The sequence below is a fragment of the Hippocampus zosterae genome, chromosome 15 (assembly GCF_025434085.1).
Source record: "Hippocampus zosterae strain Florida chromosome 15, ASM2543408v3, whole genome shotgun sequence".
NCBI classification, from domain to species: Eukaryota; Metazoa; Chordata; class Actinopteri; order Syngnathiformes; family Syngnathidae; genus Hippocampus; species Hippocampus zosterae.
The window spans coordinates 8,484,039-8,505,969 of NC_067465.1; the positions used below are offsets into that span (position 1 = coordinate 8,484,039).

General features: G+C 41.9%; 1 protein-coding gene across 2 annotated transcripts; it reads right to left on the minus strand.

Moving 5' to 3' along the window:
* Positions 1 to 8,375: 8,375 nt before the first annotated feature.
* On the minus strand, positions 8,376 to 21,512 carry kdm4ab (lysine (K)-specific demethylase 4A, genome duplicate b). 2 transcript variants are annotated; one of them, XM_052088688.1, is made up of 22 exons: positions 21,344 to 21,512; positions 19,591 to 19,751; positions 19,230 to 19,405; positions 19,009 to 19,123; positions 17,542 to 17,735; positions 17,390 to 17,439; positions 17,195 to 17,298; positions 16,971 to 17,108; positions 16,522 to 16,745; positions 15,776 to 15,939; positions 15,064 to 15,656; positions 14,242 to 14,356; positions 13,909 to 14,084; positions 13,380 to 13,590; positions 13,121 to 13,200; positions 12,447 to 12,502; positions 11,636 to 11,744; positions 10,559 to 10,750; positions 10,242 to 10,412; positions 10,042 to 10,161; positions 9,611 to 9,703; positions 8,376 to 9,528 (listed from the first exon to the last, which is right to left on the minus strand). In XM_052088688.1, the coding sequence occupies exons 2-22, from the start codon at positions 19,729 to 19,731 to the stop codon at positions 9,391 to 9,393; spliced, it is 3,360 nt and encodes a 1,119-aa protein (XP_051944648.1). In that variant the 5' UTR covers positions 19,732 to 19,751; positions 21,344 to 21,512; the 3' UTR covers positions 8,376 to 9,390. The 2 variants fall into 2 exon arrangements, with proteins under 2 accessions (XP_051944648.1, XP_051944647.1); XM_052088687.1 differs by lacking the exon at positions 21,344 to 21,512 and having other exon boundaries at positions 19,591 to 19,768.
* Positions 21,513 to 21,931: the final 419 nt, after the last annotated feature.

Here is a 21,931-nt window from a genome sequence, read left to right on the forward strand (position 1 = left end):
ATAATAATAATAATAATAATAATACATTTTATTTATAAGCGCCTTTCAAGACACCCAAGGACACTTTACAATAACAAAAAACACAAAAAAATAAGGGTTGAGCAGCGGCAGCCAAAATGTCAGCCAAGGTCGGCCCCCCGACATTTTACCACATAAAATCTGGCCCCCTTGGCAAAAAGTTTGGACACCCCTGCTCTAGATCATATCTTCTTCCCTCACTACCTACCCTTTCTCCATTTCTATGTTTCTATCTCTATCAGTTTCTATATCCATCCCTCACCTACTTATACCTCTAATTATCCATCTTTTTATCTGGTTTTCTATCTGTCAATCATCGATCTATTTTTATCTTATTTTTGCTGTGGGCCACAATCGTAGTTGTGGTGTCCTTCCGAGAGCTGTTATGACTGAACCCAAATAATACATGATTGTCTCATATTACATATACACAACAAATGGATGAATAGTTTTCAGATCAGAAGCCAGCAAAACTGTTCCAAAATTCTTGTATTCCAACATTTTTCTTAAAAGTGAAGACAATTTGTAATTTTGGTATGCGGGCGAGAAACACGTAGCACACACAGAAAGGCAATCATCAGTTAATTTTTGGTGGAGATTTTGCCTCTGTGTAATATTAGCTCATCATGCGCAGCATCATGTAAGAGGAGCATTCAAATGCTTGCGTCAGCTTCCTCTTTCTGTATTTTCCCAGAGGTGGGTGTTGTACACTGTCAATGAGGACATCAAAATATGCTTTTAACACGAGGTTTCTGCGGTTTGCCTCTGTAGTCGATTTGAGTGACTTGTAACAAAGCTGGCAGTGACAAGATAAGCACATCGGTGTTTGGCGACTCCGGATGTTGTTGGGCCTGGTGGCCTCCGTGTGCCTTTCGGGTTAAAAAAGCCAAATATGTTTGAAGGAGGGATTGAGTTGGTGCAGACACTGGCAGAGGGGTGGGAAACGTGGGGGTAGGGACACTGCCTCCCCTGATATCTGCATAGACCAACACCCTCGACCCTCACAGGTGCCAGGCGAGATAATTGACTTTTCTTCTTTTCTGTTTCCACATTTCTCACTGTTCTCCGTAGATAACGTCAAATGTACTTTTATCTGTGTTTTCTGAATAGTTTTGGGGTTTTGTTAAAAAAAAAAAAGTTGGAATATTAAATGAATCATCTACATTGTGACAACTTTTGTCCGTTGGGGCATTTTACGGTATTGTATGACAGATTCCTCCGCAGACGCAAATCCATACTGCTATTTCTCACACCTCCTCAAATTACTCGGTTAACTCAGTTTAATTCATATTAATGTCATCATTCACAAGGCCTCCGTACCCTACATTAGCAGTTTTCAGGCAGAGGACCAAGTTACAAGAGTGCATTGGGACCGCGAAGATAGCCGGCAGTCTTCCACTTTTGCCACGCAGTATGTGTGTGTGTGGCAGGCTAGCAAGCTGATCTATAAATATTCAATCAAGAAGGAAACACAATCTGCTTAGCCACTGTTCTCCCTTTAGGGGGGAGGGGGGACAGTCCATCAGCAGAAGCCAGGAGAACAGACAGCACATGCAAACACTGATGTACTGCATATACACAACAGTGGTGGGAAGTAACACCAAAGAAAACGGTGTTACTGGAGGTATTTCTACTTGCTTGAGTATTATTATTCTATTTTACATTTTTGATTCAGAAAAAAAAAAAAAAAATTGGGACTAGATATAAAAGTCGAAAGAGGGAAAAAGTTGGCAGCAAAGCACTACTTTGGTCTAAAAGAAACTCCTCAACTTTCTTCAACATAGTTCCTTGGCACCAAGGTATCATAAGATGGCGTCAAAGCACCGCTTCGTCGTAGTTCCTTGGCCTCGGGATGTGACAAGATGAAGCCAAAGCACTACGTTTATCTAAATGAATCTCCTCAACTCAACATAGCTCCTTGACACTGTTTGACAGTGATGCACATTTAAGGTTGCATCCGATTGGTCAAGGTTAGACAAAAGCAGACACTTTGCGATACACATATTGCATGTGCCAAAATAAAGATATTTTTTCTTTATCTTCAGAGTCTGTACTTTTTTTTACATCTCCTATAAGTGAGTCGGTAAACTGTACGTCCTCTCAACATGTCTTGAAGTACAAAGATACATGGCTTGCTTCACAAGGAACTGTTCGAGACACGGAAAGTACTGTTTGTTTGTTTTTTTTCTATTGTCTTTGCTCAACGGACATCCGACATCAAGATCCCGAAAGAAGGCCGTGTCTTTAAGTCTGTCAGGATCAATACGGGGAGATTTAAGTTGATTGTGCTCTGTGTCGTCCTCTTATTACTACTAGAAGCCATTTACGAACATTTAGAACAGCAAAATTGTTTTTCAAACCTTTGCGTAAACTTTTTTTCCCCAAATGTGAGGTTGGTATTCTGAATCGTCACAGAAACATTTCTCGACAGACGGCATATGGCGAGCCACAACCAAGGCAAACTTTCTGATCTTGGTAGTCCAAAGTGTGTGCACGCACTGGTTTATTATGACTAAACACTCATTTGACACGGTGGCAGTTTGTTTGGCCCTCGTTCTCAAACAGGACTTAATTCACATGACAACCTGAAATCTAGGATGTGGGTACAACACACCCCCACCATTGTGTGAGCACATCTAAACTCACACAATCTCTCGGCTATGTGCGTCTCCAACACCGACAACCCCCCGTCCCCCGCCCAGGTGCGCCTTTTGGTATACGACTGTCCTTTGTGTGCGCAACAGACCGACACCACTCACACGGTGCCTCAGTTACACGTCTCATGTTACATTATGCATTTGATGTTTGATTTGCAAGTGCATCATTAGATTTGGGGTTTGGTTTAACAAAGCGTATTCACTAAATGCACAACAGTACACTTTATTTGACACCTAAATGTTACAGTATATAGCCATATGCAGCTGCACACATTTCACTTTTGTTTTCTTAAAAATTGAGTGTCAAGATTCAAAACACAAGATTATGCTGTCAAAGATTCACCAGCAAATGTGAGGATTTTTTTTTCGCTGTGTAGGAAAAATTCCAGGTTGTTCTGATGTAAGACGAGACCAAAAATAAATAACTTGGAATTTTCTTTTCATTATTGGCATTTTTTAAAAAATCCTGTCGAGAGGGAAAGTAAAAGTAATTGAATTGTGGCAGCAAAAGTGTACACACCCTCTTATAACTTGAATGTGGATATACAGTGGCCACTCAGTTTTAAAATGATTTATGAGTATTATTTTTTTTTTGGTACATCAAAAACCTGGAATTTGAACAGGGGTGTACAGACTTTTTACATTTACCGTATGGACTTGCAAGAATCTTCCCACATGTTCTAGGTTCGGTGAGGTCCCTAAATTGTGAATCTGAGTGTGAAATATCTGCGTAAAAAAGAAAAGTTGATCAAAAAACATTACCCAATCATTAAAAAATGCCATTATTCCATGTACTATTGATGACGATGCTCTATTTCTAGAGCGAGATTTTTTTTCCTTTTTTTTTTTTACGCACACTCGTTGAGACAAGTTGCTGCATGAATAACAGGAAACGCACTCTTCCTCTGTGAAACACGATCGTCTCAAGGGTAGATGAACCGATTCTGAAATCTAACACCTGTCAGAGCGGAACAGTAGCCTTGCTGCGTACGGCTGCTTAGTCCAGGTCAAAGTTTTGTTGAGGGGACTCACAATCATTACCACGGCACAGGAGCAACCCCCCCCCCCATTCCCCACCATGTCAACTTAGTGTACATAAACTGTAACGTGTGTCGCTCTCAACCTCGCAATCAATGGCGGGTCGTGCGTTTGTTACTTGGGCTGCCCTGATCAAACCATCGGTCATCTACAAAAAAAAATGCAATTAGTGTCATCACAGTTAGCTTGAAAAAGTAGCTGCGTTACATAAGTGATTAATTGACTCTGAAAGAACTTAGTTACGTAACTATCACTGATGACAACACTCCAAGAAAATCTGAATTTAATTATTATTCATTCTCTATCTTAGCCGATTAATAGTTCTTACATGTTCAGTTGAAAAAAAAATTATAATAATAATATTAAATTCACCAAGAGTGCATGCGGCCAAGACTCTATTACTTCCACTAACAACCCAGGCTACACTTAGCTCCTCCCGACTGACATACAAAACTCTTCTATCATGATGTATCACTTCAGCAATACTTCCTCGACAACAATTACTACTGTCTTTTCCGCACTATAAGGCGCACCTTGAATGAGTGGCCTATTTTAAAACTGTTTTCGTATACAGGGCGCACCGCATTATAAGGCACATAGAATAGAAGCTACAATAGCGGCGAAGGTTGCGTTGTTACTAGATGGAGCTATGCTAAAGGGTATACAATGAAGCTTTATTTATATCGCACTGCCACACTGTAGCAGTAACAAAGCGTTTAAATTACTACGTCCAATAAATCAGATTATTGATCCATATATAAGGCGCAACACATTATAAGGCGCACTGGCGGATTTTGAGAAAATTGAATGCTTTTAGGTGTGCTTTATAGAGCGGAAAATACGGTACTTTCCTATTATCCAGCACTCTCTGTGCCATCTAATGGCATAACAAAAGTGAATTTGAAGTGATATTTAATAGGCTCTATGAGGGGGGTCCTTGGAAAAATGTTCAGAGACAAAACCTCCTCAAACTGCAAGTGACATTGTGTATACTACAACAGTACTCTCATCCGACTTCCTGTTGCTGCCACCTCATTAAGCGGCGGACGGCAGAAATGTAAACAGAAGATTCCCACCCCCCCCCCACCCCCCCCAGGGCTTTGGGTCTTCATCACATGACAGATGGATCCCACAATCATCTGAGCCATCTTGCATCGGCAAGAATGTAATCGTCCGTAGCAGAAATTTGAAAAAACACAACAATATTGAAAAAGGCACTAATGGCTTATTGTGATGCAGTGACGATAATGACCCAAATCTTTGATCTTAAGCTTCCTGCTGCTGCTGCTGCTGCTGTGCAGGTCACTGAATTTTCTCTGGCTGGCTCCAAGGGATTAGGAATGTGAACTACTTGAGTAAATGTCAGCTATTTCTGCAAGGAGATCACCGGGCTTAGCCTTGCATGAGTATTAGATTTACTTGGAGTGCAGAATTTGTTTCCAAAATGTGTCTGGGTTTTTTTTGGGGTGGGGGGGCAAATATCAAGGTGATAAGACATTTGAAATCGGCATCGAAAATACATTAGGGGGCATATAAAGCCATCTCTGGTGAAAATTTATGGTCTACTAGTGTCACTATTACACGTTTTAACCGTTTCGTGCCTTCTTCTGTCATTGATTGCTGGAAACAGAGAGGACATGTTAACTTATTGACTCTTAATGGTTGACTTGAGTGTGCGCTCGTACAGTGAACCCGCCGGACTTCTCTTATTTAGACATGCAACTCCAAATAAGTCACAGAACATTGATTTGAGGTAAGGTCTCATTCAACATGGTCAATAAAATCACCCAGGACAGTTTTGTCAGCTCGCTTTGCCGTGCAAAAAGAATGTTTAATTTGGGAATGTTTGGACTCAACAATGTGCCTGCCAAGGTACAGTATCGCCGGGGTCACAGATAAAGTCCCCAAACAAAAACAGGAATTATTTTGGAGCCAACAGGAATCAAAGTCCTTGAGAGTGCCTCAAGTCTGCTTCCTGGCCCGTCGCTATGACGATCGTCTGATTGCTTTTATTTTTAATTTTGATTAATTGAATTAGACTCAGAATTTGAACATTCAGAGGGCATATGATTGCCTCTTATCTTACACATCCATTCTAAAACAAAATCATCATTTTTACTTCCTCATACTGAAGATATTGCAGAATCAGCATATGCGTGTCACAATAAGGCAGTGGTTTGCAGCCTATTTCCTGATTTACTTTCGAAGATTGCCGTCCTCTCATGTTATCTCTTCAACTCACAACTCGAGTCCAAATTCACGTTGAAGGTATTTTCTTATGTTCCAAATGTTTAGCTTTTGCATCACCAACCTTCTGTCGCGCTACAACTGTAAGACCAGGGGTGTCAAACTCTTTTTCACCGAGGGCCACATCAGCAAGAGGACAAGATGTAACTTATAACTGTAACTTAATATCAATGAATGCAATGTAAAATAGATGTAACTACTCCTTAATGTAATTTGTTGCTTTTCTTCAAGGCTAGCTTTAGCGTACTAAGCTCCGTGTTTGATGTCAACATGCCGGCGCAGATTATACTCTTTGACAACTGACACAGTTTCTGAACATAAAATAAAAACCGGTCATTTTCCTTGTGAAGCACAAACACGTCTTCTCCTTGGCATCAACTCTTCTTACCCTTGATATTTTGGGATCATTACTTTCTCCTGACTCATGAATATTGATGTGGAAACATCGTCACCGCATCGTTGTGAGTAACAAAGTGGACAGGCATTGTGGGTAATGTAGTTTTTGGTCAAAGCATAATTTGAAACTATTTTTGGACATTCAGGCTTTTCAAGCTCTTGGAGGACACATAAAATGACAGGGGCGGGCATATCAGGCCCGTACTTCAGGTCCATACTTCACAGTTGGGAAGAGGTTTTCATGATGGTGTTCTATGCAATGTCTGTTCCTTCCAAACCTTCCCACCCTCATGATGTCCTCCAATGCTTCTTGTAGATTTGTCAACAAAGATGTTAGCAAGCGGTAGAGAATTCTGGAAGCCAGTAGCCAATACTCAAGTATTTTTCTCCACCTCAATAAGGCACCTCCGTGCTCATGGAAAGGAGACCACTCTCAGGGAGAGCAGCAGCAGCACCTTCTCCATTCATAGAAAAAACATCCTAGCACGAACCTCTGAGCATTCAAGGGTTTCAGATACGGTACTTTAGTTCAATTCAATAGTATTTATAGAGCACTTTCGAACAGCCATCGCTGCATACAAAGTGCTGTACATGGAGCAATTTAACATACACAAGAAACAGTGACCCTTTCCATCTTGAAACAAGCTAAGAATTATTAATATTTCAAAATCTGTAGGCAATGGGGGAACTCTGTTGTGTGAGGCATGGTTTACATTAGTTAATGCTAATGCTACAAACCGCAAAACTGGTGAGCGTTTCCTTGAGGGCTATGCATCTTGAACCAACACCTCCAATCTCTCCGGGCTTCAGGGTAACTCAGATTAGTGTTTGGGGGGAAAAAATAGCCTAATGATTCACATATTTTTTCCACTCTGCACTAAAAATGTTTAACAAAACATAATTGTTTGTGTGGTGTTAGACTTCTCATCTGATGCGATTTAGATGAAGAGCAGATCACACTGAATGACTAAGTTATGTTTAGAATACGAAACAGTTCACATAGCTTGTCTTGCAACTGTATCTACTTTTGCAACACCTGAAAGCCTCAACCAAACACTGCTATCCTGAAAAACAAGGACATCCGGGGGAAGGTGGGGGGGGGGGGGGGGGTTGAGTGAACTACTGTCTTGGCTTCCACAGTTAAAACACTCCTCACAACACACATCAGCACACCCAGACTCTAATTATACAAATGCCACAACAGCTCCGCAAGGGCCAATACCCTCACGCTAAAACTAGCGGCACTTGACACGAGCAGCCAAGTGAACTGTCATCAACTCCCCGACGCCCTTTTCGATATCCTGGATTATCGCACTGATGATTTACGAGGCTATTTTTAGCTTTCACTCATTATGACAAAAACTGGTCATGTGGAAAAGTTGGAAACCATCATATGAAGCTCGCAGATCTAATTTGCCTCACGCGATGAAGTTAACCCTCCATAAAGTGTTGCCTTCAGAGATGGTCTGACAACAGTTTCCCTTATGCAACTAAGCAATTCTTTCAAATGGATTTATTTTGACCAATCCATCGTTGCAGGATGGTGCACAAGTGGTTGGCATGCATGTCCGCCTCACAGTCCCTTTGCTTTGGGTTTATATCGCGGTACTTGGGATTACCTCTGAATTGCGGTGTTTGGGATTACCTCTGAATTCCAAAACACCAAACACAGCTCACTTGTTTTCTGGATTCAGTCATGTGATATTCACAAACTGAGCCCGTTGGCACTTGTGAAGCCATTTTCAGTCAACAGCAAGTGGCAAAATGGCTGCCCCAACCCGAACCAAGAGATGGATAAAATGGGTGGATTTTTCTGTTTACCGGTAATTCTTATTCCACAAACGGAATATTAATCAGAATACTGTGTTTAGACTAGTGGATGCACATAGGGCAGATTATTGCAGAGAACATTGTTGACTAAACCATGTTGGGGTAGGGGGCACGTTATCTCCTTTGACATCAAAATCATGCTGAATTTTAATCATGTAAATCATCTGAATCACTGACACACAACCGTAGTTTTCTTATCCCAAATTTTACTGAAACAGTCGAGGCTTTACAAAGACAGAATTAATGGTACCCTCACTCGAGACAAACGGTGACCAATCGCTAAGCGTTACAGGTATTATTTGTACTCACAGCAGTTAACCAAAACTGAATCCTCACCATATTGTTCATTTCGGGACTAGATCTCTAAAGCTAGCATTCACCAGGAAAAAAAAGAATACAAGTTTAGCTCTTTAACGGCCACATGGCCTCATTGGGAGGTGATTTCCAGGAAAATTGATCCCACCGCAAAAAAAACAAAACAAAAAGCCTTAAAGCTGTTTACAGTGCGTCTGAAAACCTGCCATTATCATAATAAATATAAATACATCTGAGGTCTTCTACAGATAGCGAAAAGGACAAAAATAGTTCATTTCCTCAAACTGACTTCAGCCACATATATTATTTTTCAAGATAGCCAAAATAATCTGTAATTTTTGAGGGGGGGTTTGAGGCAATAAGGCTCGAGTACATTTCTTTAGTTTTCACAGCTGGTGGCAAAGAAATTGTAATGAAGCTTATTGGGGAGAAATGGATGGGGCTGAAATTGGATTGATGAGAGTCTCCAAGAGTAATGTTGCATTTCTCTGGGGAAAATGTGATGTGACGAGGCAGACAGTTCCAGGACTGATTCAGTATACGCTCGACACCTGTTAAGTTCATATCACTCTCTTTAAAAGTCACAAGTGAATGAAGGAAATAATATCACAAAATGAGAAAATGGCTTCTGGGCTGCATATAGCGGACAGGGAGGGAGGGGGGCATCTTGCCACAATAAGTAATGCAACTTTTGAACTACTCGATTGCTAGCTGCTACCCTCCCTACCCCGTCAGAATAAATTAAGATAAGGAAATATACAGACCACACTATGAGAGAGTGTTATTCAGAGTACAAAGTTTTTTTTAACTCCCAGCCGTACTTTATAAATATGACGCCTGGCAGGCCGTGAAAGCAATTGAGGGAGTGGGAAGATAGGACGAACCGACGTCACTCCATGATGGCCCGGTAAACAACAGGCTCGATGTAGTCTTCTCTGTAACGAGAGTTGATGACCCGTTGTCGTTTGGAGTTCTGTTTGACGTCGTCCTGTGAGAAGAGCTCAAAGCGCATGTCCGACGCCACCGACTGCGGAGAGAAGGAGGGGGGGGGGGACTTTATCGGGTTCAAACTGGTACGCGACACGCGTTCCAAAAGGACCGGGACATACCAGTCGCGACTTGACCCGTTTGGGCAGATTTTCATCCAAGGTGTACACATCTTCGCGCTTGACAGAAATTTGGGATTCATCTTCAAATTCCACCTGAAAGGTAGGGGACACGCACGTCAAGTGACCTTTTCAGCAAACTGACTGGACACGAACATACATACTTATATATACACATATACATATACAGTACCTATACATACCTAACAAAATAACACATATATACCGATACTTACTGTTTTTTTCCATTTTTTTTTGTAATTGGCCAATTAATCAGTTATCAGAATTATTTCCTGCCAAACAGTGCAATTGGTGTCAGCCCCAAAAAATAAGTAAATAAAATAAAATAAAAAATCCACATCTGTCAAGCCTCGACAAATAATCTCCACGTAATTTGACGAGGAAACACAAATGCTGCAATATTATTGTCCTACCAGGTACATAGGAATCGAGTGGGACGCCACAAACTTGGCGCCGTACAACAACCCGTCAGTCCATCGCACTGACACTGTAGCACCCTCTGCAGGTGGCCCAAGTCGCGCACAGTCCCGATTCTGGCGTGAAAGAAAAGTGAACCGTCAAGACAGACTGATGCGACGGGGGCACGGCCGAATGATGCGTGACCGTTACGGACCTCGATATCCTCTGGGAAGAGGTTGTCGCTGTACGAGCCGTCGTCAAAGACCACCTCGTAGAAGGTGGCGGTGGTCAGTCCCACCACATCGCTGTGGTAGTAACGACCGTTTCGGTATTTACAGATCACCCTCTGTCCCACAGACAGCTCTCGCATGGAGTCCTTATTACGCTGTGGAGCAACAACAGGATGTTCGTCTTAAGAAACAACTCACTCCTTTTGGGCCAGGATTAAGCTTCTTTGCTCAAAAGCACATGTCTTACAAGAAAACAAATGAAACATAACATTGATGCTAGTTGGCAGCTTTGGGCGGTTACCTCAACGATAGCGTTCGTTCTGTGCCGGTGACACGTGATAAAGACAATGAACGGCCAGTCATCCGGGTGCATGAGGACACCCGCGGCCTGTGCGCAGCTGGGGTGGAACGCCGTGGAGCAGCGTCCGTGAGAGCACTGGACGCAGCAGCCCGTCGACTCCCTCTTCATCCGTTTCCTGCAGAAAACGCATTTCTGCCAAAGACAAAGAATCACGGCATGCAGAAGTGTCGAGGTGAAAGGTTTGAAGCCGTGGGGTAAAGAAAAGGGAAGTGCAAGGGGAAGGAAAGGAGGAGAAAGGAAAAAAAGGTTTCATGGGGAGTGTGAGACCCGGACACACACAATAACATTAAACAGCTTCCTTCCAAAGTAAGACGGACTTCATATGCACTTTTTAGTACACTATGATACTATTTATAAGCCTGACTAAGGCTCCTCTGAGATTAAGAACAATGACAGTGGAGACACGGCTGACAATTGAATCCTTCTCAGACATTTACTTGCTACAATGACTCATACAAACATAACATGAAGAATATGTGCACGTCTTGGGCTGAAATTATTTGATTATAAAAAAAGTTTGAAACTACATTTCTGCCTGAAAGCTTAACAGAGACTAATTTTGCCACATGGATTAATATTACTGCACCTGCACGTGTCAGTCACTCTGCATCGAAATAAGTCAGCGAGCCAGGAGAAAAATCGTCCATTAAAAAAAATTAATTTGCCGACACCCACATCACTCACCAGTAGACTAAAATACTTGCAGTTCACATGCACGTTATTGTGTTTAACAATGTCTTTACAGTTGTTGTTTTTTTAGTCTATTACTCGATTAATTGTTTCATGGGCTAACCGGTACAATATTTGTTTCTCCAACATCTTCAATAGCTGCAGCCCAAACTTTCGGCTAATTACTTTAAGGAATGAGAATGACGTCGTGAAACCAGTTGTCAACCTTTTATCCGTTTCATAAAGTTGTTGGCATTTTGATAACTTGGTCCCCCACGCACTTTCAATTTTATGATGCGGGGGGGATCTTTCATGGATCTGCACGCTCTCAAGGGTTGGGACTCTTACCAGTCTGAAGCGAGGCAGTGGAATTGCAGACAGATCGATGGGACGCCGCTCTGCGATGTTTACAAAGCGGGCTTCGAGCACAGTGACGGCGCACAGCACATGAACCCACCTGCCAGTCGGACAAATATGACACTGACTCAAGACAAACAGAACAATGTCCAGGGTGCAATATTCCGCAACATCCTTTCATTATTTAGACAAGCAGACGTTCAGTTAGTTTTCAAGGGTTGTTTTTACGACAATGACTCCTGGCACTTTTACCCAAAATGGAGAAAATATTTTAGGCTCAAATAAAACAACACAGACAATACGTTACATCCCTTCAAAAATAACCGCAGTGTATTTTTTTTTTCATTTTAAAATGTATTAGTAAGCATTAACGTACAAGCGCATATCATATAAGCAGCAACAGCCACTCTTAGGAAAAACAAAAAAAAAACTACAATCCATGCTCACTTTGGAGTTACATGACATGAGGCTATGAGGTCGGACGTGAACGGCATTGAACAGCCCACTTTCTTTAGCAATTAAAATGGCAGATATGAATGCGGGGGCGATGTTGAGTCAATTCCTCCCACTTTGACAGAAAATAAACTGTAGCCCCAGGCTGTGTCAGAAGGCCACACTGCATTATTTCTATTCCAGCCGTGGCTTTATCACTTATGCGTCTTTAAAATCCCACGAACGAGCAAACACGTCAGGTCAAATACTTCAGTTTAGTACAACCGAATCACAAGGGCAGAATTGCAGTTTCGGGTGAATCTCAAGCACCAAAGTGTCATGCTGACGGCGATTTCTGGAAATAACGTACTTGTCATTGTTGGCTCTCTGCAAAGCGCCACCTCGGAGAGAACACAGACAGCAATCCTGGTGAGAGAAAAAGTGGGTTGAAGAACTGAAGGCAAAAGGCATACAAATAAGACCCATCAACGTTTGAAATTAAAACAAAAAAAATATTTGGCTCACAGATTCAAAAAGAACATTTAGATATGCGACTTTAGTTAAAATCGAATTTCCATTGCATTGAAAGACACACGCTGTACTGCCCACTGGTGGACAAATATGTTCATTAGTGTGCATCTATTGAGCAATATTTCCAGATTGTTGCACAAAAAAAACGAAGCAGTAGTGCTGATAACAAATGAGATATAGCTTGAAAACAAAATGAGGAACAATGTAGTCCACTAACAATAACAAACAAAGGAAGGGAACACTCCTACCAGGACAAAAATGGAGGCGCACGGCCAAGTTTACATTTGAAGTGAAACAAAAAGTGCTGGAACGTTGTTGTGACTCATTTTGGGTACATTACTGTGCTTTTTTTTTTTGTAAACGAACAAGCAGTGATTTAACCTGAAGTGAGCCGTCTGATGATGCTTCTTTGAAACCATCACGCGAGTCCACGTGGACCCTCACTATGTTGAAGTGACTCTGATCTACCTAACAACCACCGACAATAAATAATTGAAAGTCCGGTGCACCGACCTCAAAGGTAGCATCAGCTTTGCAGCGAGCACACAGCCAGTCATCCTGCTCTGCTTCGTCTCGAGTTACACCGTAGCAACCTGAGCCAGACAAGAACACGTTTTATCTTATAGCATGGGGGGGGGGGGGGGGGGGCTATCTGCATTTTCCTCAAATTTCTTATCAAGAATTATTGACTTTGGGGTATGACATAGCCTCGAAGAAAAAGTCAACTGGAGGGGGGAATTTCTTTCTTTATTTTTTTTTTTTAACAACTTACTGGCGTGTACTCGGACGCAGCATTGAGAACAGCTGACCAGCCGACTGGTGCCGTCCTCTGCGATGTGAGGGTTGGACAGCTGGCCTTCCTCGCTATCAGTGATCTTGTTGGTGTGCGTGTTGAAACACATTTCAGGGATGAGGGGTTTGGACCACTGGTGACCTTGGCGGTTCACCAACGTCACAGTGGATCTGCCGTCGCTGGCCTCTGACTAAAGAAGAACATGTCCGTTTTCTTGTTAAGACCGGATTGCTTCGTTTTGACTGACTATTGTTTATGAAGTCATTGCTACAACAATTAAAGAAAACATTTTTATTGGTATTTTTTTGTGGGTCTGGAACATATTCCGTTTCATTCATTGAGGAAGAAGATATGGGACTTTGTGATTGGATATTCAAGTGTCGTCATATCGGCACAATCTACAGAATATAATGCACCCGACTCCAATGTCTGGTTGATATTCTAGACAGGAATGAGCGTGTTGAATAACAAAAGGAAACTGACAAAGGGTTAAGACAATCCAGCTCACCTGATGATGTGTGTAGAAAAGCAGGCAAATGGAGCAGTAAGGAGCCTGTTCGCCCATTCTCTTATTGTACTCCCACTCCACCTGAGGGTTTAAAGGCCGACACTGCCACAGCTGCCTTAGTGGCTTTGCCCACTCCTCTTTCTCTTCTTGCTGCACCTCCACATCCTGATACGTGTCTGCAGAGTACACTAAAGACATTTAATAAAAGCGCTCTCTGTTGCAGCCTGTTAAGCAGAACGTCATCAGCAGGAGAAACAGAGACTGCGAGTTTCAGAGAATTGCATTGACGAGTCCGTTCTTATAAATGTTCACGACTCGTTCCATTTGGCTTACCGTCATCACTGTATATCTCTCGGAAGAGAGGGTGGTGGCGTGGAAGTTTTCGGAGCACTTCTTGTTGCTGTTGCTTGGTGACCACGGACATGCAGTAGGACTGCTCTTCTGACACCTGGTGGTGAAATTATATTTAGCAAGGCGAAACCTCATTTCCGATGGTCCTTGTCCTCTTTTAGGAGAGCCTGCGGCCAATCGCTCACAGGGCACATCGTGACAACTCTTCGGATTCAATTAACCAAAAAGCATCTAGTGCGGGGATGCCATGCAACACGCAAGCAAGGGAGAATATGCAAACTCCACACAAGAAGGCGGAGCAAAGAATCCAACGCCCTATCTTAGAACTGCAAGTCACTTATAGTCAACGATTTATCCAAAAATAGGCTTCAAGCTGAAGTGGAAGTCAAGTCCAAAGTGTTCTTTCTAATAATACGGTCTACGTGGTATTTGGCAATACAGGACCAAATGGAAACCTGCTGAGATGGATTTAAAAGAACTGACAGATTAACTCATTCACTCCCAAAGACGTTTTTAAACGTCTTTTCAGACTTGGTCCAGAATCGGCTGGTCCTGAATGAGTTAATCAATTATGAAAATAATCGGTCGCTGCAGTCCTAAAATATATGATAGAGTGCTATTTTTGCATTATTATTATTTATTTCAATGGCATTTCCAACATTTGAATGGGCAAAGATCTTTTATGGTACGAACAGGGTCAAGCATTGAATTGAACTGAAGTCCGGAGGAAGAAATAGTACACAAAGCAAGGAGCCAATTCAGCTGTTGTTGCCTTTGAGGTTGAAATGAAACATGAATACAGACCTTTCTTTTGTTTTGGTTCTTGAGCATCTCCATTTTGTCAACCTGGGGGGGCTGTGTGACGCAGGTGGACTCAGCGTTGGCCTCCAACGCTGCATCCTGAACATCCAAAACACCTGCCGGGTGGTCCTCCTTCACAGAATGTTCCGTTTGCATGAGTTCCACATTGCCGAGAGAGATTCCAGATTCCAGCGTGGACTCTGTGCTTGGGCTGCCCGGTGCCTGAGATGCAGCCAGCGTGGGGGCTCCTGCGACCTGGAAATGACGGGGCTGATGCTCTCTGGCGTAGCTGTGCACCTGCAGCATCGTGTGAACCTGCTGTTTTTCTCGCGGGTAATTGTGCACTTGCAGGATGTCTTTTTGAGTGAGAGTCCGATGGAAGAGCAGGCTGGCCACGCCCATTTTACGGGAAGGCTGACCCGTGGCGGTCGTCCATGTTGCCGTCGCTGACAGATGACCGTTTTGGGAATGAGATGAGAATGCGGGCGGCCGAGTCTTGGTGTAGTGAGGCGTGTGTCCTGAATCGCTCGTGTTTAAGCGGTGGAACGGATCTATCAAGGTGAGCTTTGTGGGCGTCACAACCAACTTTGGTGGGCCTGTCAATAAAATCAGTGTTTCGTCAGTAAAAGGTGGTGGCAAACATGACAATTGTTCAAGAAAAGATCAAGCAGAGGTCAATGCCGATGAGTGACAGCGCACGAGTAATTAACAATACCTTTATTTCGCTTGCCATCTTGTGGTGTCATACGTGGTGGCAAAAGATTAAGTCTTGGCCGCTTTGCATACAGCATGGTTTCCTCGTCGATATCTTTAGAAACAACCTCGTCGGGCAGCTGCAAACACACTCGGTGTCTCTTGGTCTCGATTCTTTGCAGTGGACTAAAGAAAGAAACATTGAGTCAAGGTGAGGAGACTTGGTGGGGGGGGGGGGGGGAAAGTTGATCATTGTGATTAAAGGTCAGACGTGGCCCCAAGATTTGTATTTCAATTGTGTTTAATTTACTGATATCTAAAGCAGACATCAACTACCAGAATGGAATCCTGACAATCTCTTGCTAATCCCTTATGCATATTCACCTGTATTCCAAATAAAATGAACACCGTTAGATCAAGTATACACTTTACCGCTCCCAGATGCGGACACAGTGGCACAGATGCCCCCAGTGTGAATTAAATATTTTTTACGGGCATTTTTTTGCCTACCAAAACCCACAACAGTTGCATAAGTACAACTTTTTCTGTGCATATCTTTCATAACTTCTGATTTCAACATCGATTTGGATTTACATGTGTACATAATATATCAATGCTGGGTCAGCTGTGTACACGTAATACTATGAGCGGATGATACTTCGTGATTTTTACAGCCATTGTGGCCTATAACAAAAATAAGATTGACAACCCTGCTAAATAAAGCCGACCGATTTCAATTTGGATCTTCACTAATGTCACGTGACAAACCTCTTTCGCTCCACATCATCCCGACCGCTATCGATGGAACACCTGCTATTATCGTAGATGAGATTAAAAGAATCGCCCAGGAATTCCTTGGCCTCTGGGGTGGGCCTGGAGTGGTCGATGGGCGCCACGTCTCGCCCTGCCAGCCACTGCTCATAGCGATCAGGCTGGAATTTCTTGACAAACACGTCCATGGAGATCTTCACCATGTCCTTGCGGCATGAGCACTGACAGAGAAAAGCACATGAACAGTATGCAAATGTATTTTTAAAAAAATAATAAATTACCCGTAGCAGACTTTTTAAACATACTAAAAAACACATTTGGATGTGCAAAATCTGCAATTTTGCAAGGGCCACAATAGATGAACCACAATACAGAGGGGGGAAGATTCTTGACCGAAAGCTCAAATGAATTGGGAGTATTTGACTGTACAGTTGACTAATTCTCACCAAAACGGCTTGCTTGCCATATTCAATCCACCGCTGTGTGGCAAAGTTGGTGGATTCGGCACAGTTGAACCCGTGGTTGAAGCCAGCATGATAAGCGTAGGGAAAAGTGACCATAAACTCACCGGCATATTGAGTAATCTACGGGATGAGGGGGGGGGGGAAAGACAAGTCAAACGATTGGGTCGGTTTCGATCATGGCAAAATGAAATGAGCCATTTAGGGACCTTTTCAAATGGAATGCCGTATTTCTTCAGGATTGAAGGTGAAATCAACGTCATCTTGTGCCTCAAAAAGGCCTCGCAGGTTTGTGCGCTGCCAGAAAAGAAACCTACAGCAGACAGATGCTGACTGTTAGAACCAAGAATTGTCAAATCACTTGGATGTAAAACGTTTAGATTAATATTCCACTTATGTCGTACCTTGAGCCAGACGCTCAAATCTTCTCCCGTGCTCTGGGGGGACACAGTACCTGCAGACATTCAAAATGTGTCTTGTCATTTAAGATTCAATAGTACTTTCAAGAAGCAACATTTATTACAAGCTTTTTTTATTTATATTTTTAATCATCTACCAGGATTTGGGCTCCCCGAAGTGCAAGTAATTAATGCTGTAGAGGTCCATGTCTTCAGTGTGCCATGCAAAGGTGGTCTTCCACATGCCAAAATACAAGTAGGGTGTATTCACACCCTCAATTGTGATGCCACTTTCAGATTCCACCGTGTCCAAAATGGTATTTAGATGACAAATGTTCCACTCTTTGACATCCTGGAAGAGCGCAGAGGGAAATTAAGAGAAGATAAAAACATCATGTTAGCATCACACCATCTGTTTTGGGTCCATCCAGGGCATGGGAAAGTATTTGCATCACTTCAATTTTTGTTGTTTTGTTCCAACCTCATTCTAACATCGAATACATCAATTTCAAAATGTAAATATTCTTTGCTCAAAATTGTACACACAACACCTCATACCAAAAAATGTGAATTTTGATGGGAAATCTTTTGAAAGTTAAAAAAAAAAACACTCCTTAATTTTAAGCTCAGGCGCAAAATGTTTCCATTGACCATCCTTGAGAGTTACCTCCAGCTAAATGGAAGTTTCACTGTGATGAATTCAGTGAATCTGTCTCTTTCTATAAGGTGACCGTGTTTGTCAGAGCAAAAATTACCGTAAGTATGAAGTGTTTACTTAAAAAAAATTAAAAAAAAGCGGCAACCTCCAAGATAAAAATGGGCTCGAGGCACAAATCTGAAGAAGGGTGCAGAAAAATGTCTTCTGCTTTGAGGGCTCCAATCAACACAGTGGAAAGGTTGATGGTCAATTAACCATCTTTCTGGCGCTCCCAGCCACATGTTCATTAGTAGGTACCAATCTCATTAACAATGACTTGTTAATGAGCACTTGGTAGCTCCTTCAGCCAGAGACTGTTACACCCGCGCTGCAAGAAGGAGAGATACCGACGCTCGTTCCTACCGACTGCTGTCAGGCTGATGAATAAAAAATAACAATCATAATAATAATAATAATTAAATGATGTGAAGGTAAATTGTAAATAGTACTGCGATTTATCCATTTGTGTTCATATTGTATTTAATTGAAAGATGTTTGTTGTTGTTTTTTTTTTCTCTTCTTCTTTCTGCATACATTCTTGCTGCTGGAGGCTGTAAATTTCCCCATTGTGGGACAAATAAAGGATAATCTTATCTTATCTTAATCTCAGGCAGGAGATTATAACAGCAAGTGACGTATTGGGAAGTTTCTCTTTGAACATGTAAGTGTATTCCTTTTATGTGTTAGAATCAATCCTTTGTTCTCGCCCTTTGAGTTGCAATACTAGAACAACAGTAGTTCATCCATTTTTTTTAATCTTCAGTTGACACTAATCCTTTTTTATTTTGAAATAATTGTTTATGATGTAGCACCTCTGAGTACATATATTGTACATTTTGACTAATTGTTTGCATGTATATTCTATTGCCCTCCTTTTAACAGAACAGAAAGTGACTTTTGAAAGACCCCATAGATCAGATCAACTCACTGGATTGTAGAGACTGCCGCCGACATCGGCCCCATATATTGGAGGATTAAATGTTACATTCTTCCAGTACTTTCTTTCCAGTTCATCAAAATCATCATAGTGAGGGCTGCAGAACCTGCAAAAATGGACAAAAGATTTATTTATTTTTTTAAACAGATAAACAACTATGACGTTTACAACAAGAGAAACTGTAAAAGTGGCATCTACTTCGCTTGACATACTTGTCACTGTTTGCAAGCTTGCGGAACTCTTGAACAGTCATTGACTTCTTCTGAATGTTGTACTGAGTGAAAAGGCCCGACTGGCCTGTCACCACCTGCTGAATGGGTGCAGGAATCACCAAACCGTCTATATCATCATATGAATGTCTGGGCTTCCATTCCTTTGGGGGGACCACCTAGAAGTCGGGTGGGGAAAGACGTTAGGGGATATTACTGGCGTTATTTGCCCTAAAATGTTGTAGTTGATGAGATGCTTATTGATTGTTTGTTTTTACACTATGCCAGATTACAAAAACTGAAAATTTAGGAGACAAAACCACCTATAATTGTGACAAGAAATTGTTCAGCATCAAGCACATACTTTGGCCAGGCCTGCTCGGTGCGCTCCCTGTGACTCCATGTAGGCGACATAGCGGCTGAAATCCTTGAACTCCTCAACGGTGGGGTAAAATGTCATGATCCCCTTGGAGGCATTGTTTTGAGGAGCCGCGTCTGACGCCATCCCAAATATGATGGCAAATCCTGCATATTGTGAAAAGGGCATGAAAATATCAGAAAAAAACGGGTTGATCCGGTGTCATTTCATTGTCCTGTCCGATGATCGGAGTCTGTTGACTGCTTTTTAGTTTATTGTCTCTCACATAGGTTTAAAATAGAGAGCAATGCTTCTCACGCATTTTCTGTTACATTCCGCCCAAGAAGAAGACAACATTTCACACACCCAGCTCTCTGCCACGACTTGAAATAGTATAATTTGTATAAAATATATATCCTGTATCCTTATTAACACAAAGGGAGGAAAAAAAAGTCACACTTGTAGTTTCCAGTTTCAAGTTTCACACTCGCACACAACAGGGTAATCATTATTTCAGCATTTATAGTCTCAGTAACATGTTTGGTCAACACTGTCTTCAGTAATGATAAAAGGGTAGGAATTCAATTTTTTTTCTACATCTTTTCAGCAGTACACAGTGGACAGTAGACAAACAGCATGGCTACAAGATTACCAATTTTTATCAGGAGCACAGGGACACAGTGTACAGTTTTGCGGGGCACGAAGAAAATTTAAGTGTGCACTTGAATCACAATTGACTAGCGATGTAAATATTCACATTTGTACTTCTTTACATTACTTTATATTTGTATAGTATGTGTAGTATGTATATATATAATATACATATATTTATATTACTGATGGGAAGTGTGGAGCAGAGATTGTCAGAAACGAAACGAAAAATATGTAAGAATTGAAAAACAAATCGGCAAATGTATTATTCACACATGTGCGAGGCGATGAAAAAATGAACTTGCACTGGCTCAAATTTTAGGGACGGTCTGGATTTGTTTAGCAAGGAATGCAACTAACACTTTTTTGTATTAACTATATTTTCCCCGTGCTGCAGAAATAAAATGTACTAGTCGCAAATTAAAAACAGCAAAGCACCGTATAGATAATCATTATTACGATTTATAATACCTTTATAATATTCGAATTATTATTAAGGAGATGCTAACACTTGGTCTGTCGCTGCTTGGTTCAAGTCCATCGTCTCTTTAACTCGACCCTATCACTTGGCTAGCGTCAGATCGGATGCTAACGCGCCCGAGCATTAGCCTTACGTATTGCAATAAGATTGTCCCCCGACAGCAATGAACATTTATTTTCCCTGTTATTTCAGCGCATCCAACATTAGCAGGAGCTATTGCTGCAATATATTAATTATCAATGCGTTCACAAAACAGCTAGATAGTTGACACCTTACATGGGATGCGACTAATTCCCGCAAGACTATTCCCTCCCAGTGATATTAAATTTACACAGAAGACTGGGCGGACATGGCAAACAAAATGTCTGATCGTTCTGATAAGATGTGTTGAATAAATGTCAGGTAACAGCTATTCTACGCCCTAAACGCTATTTTATTGATTTGGTGTTTTTATTCTTCAATAATTCACGAGCGCTCCAGGAATTAAACGACGCCCCAATGCAAGCACAGGCGTTAGCTGTCGTTGTAGCGGTTCAGGGCTACGAAGGCTAACAGATGAACATTTCGACTTCATAAGCTTCACGATTCGAATAAAGCCGAGAGCAGACGCGACGTTTGGTTACTCACTTCTGACTCCCCCGCGGACAAAACAATCGTCACCGATGATGTTTATCTTCCGTAATCAGCAGTACACATTAAAGCGAGTGACCAGTTTGGCAACTGAGAAGGACCTAAGTACAACACGAACCTCCATTACCTCAGACACAGACGCAAGACGCACGCACCTCCAATGTTGTTACCACATTACGCACGGGAGACGTTCAGCCAATCAGAGCACGGGGGATGGCGACACCATCGCCTCGCACTGAAAAACAATTACTGCTCTGTGAGCTACTTGCTCTCCTTATTTCACGATAATCACGATTTCACTAATATCATAACGTTGTCTCTTTTTCTAGAGCTGTGGCTGTGTTCGGAGATGACCTAATAAGCAATTCATACTAGAGTTAACCCCCGCTATTCTCGCGAATAGTGAAAATCTACATCTTCTGTCCATCTCGAAACACAGTTTCTTTGCCCCCCCGGCATATACTAAAAATGACTTGACACGGCTAGTAAAAATGTATGTTCATATACTGGAGCCATTGACGACTAAAATAACAATTGCGCTTCAAAACACTGCGAATAAAGACAATTCAATTTTAAAAGCAAAAA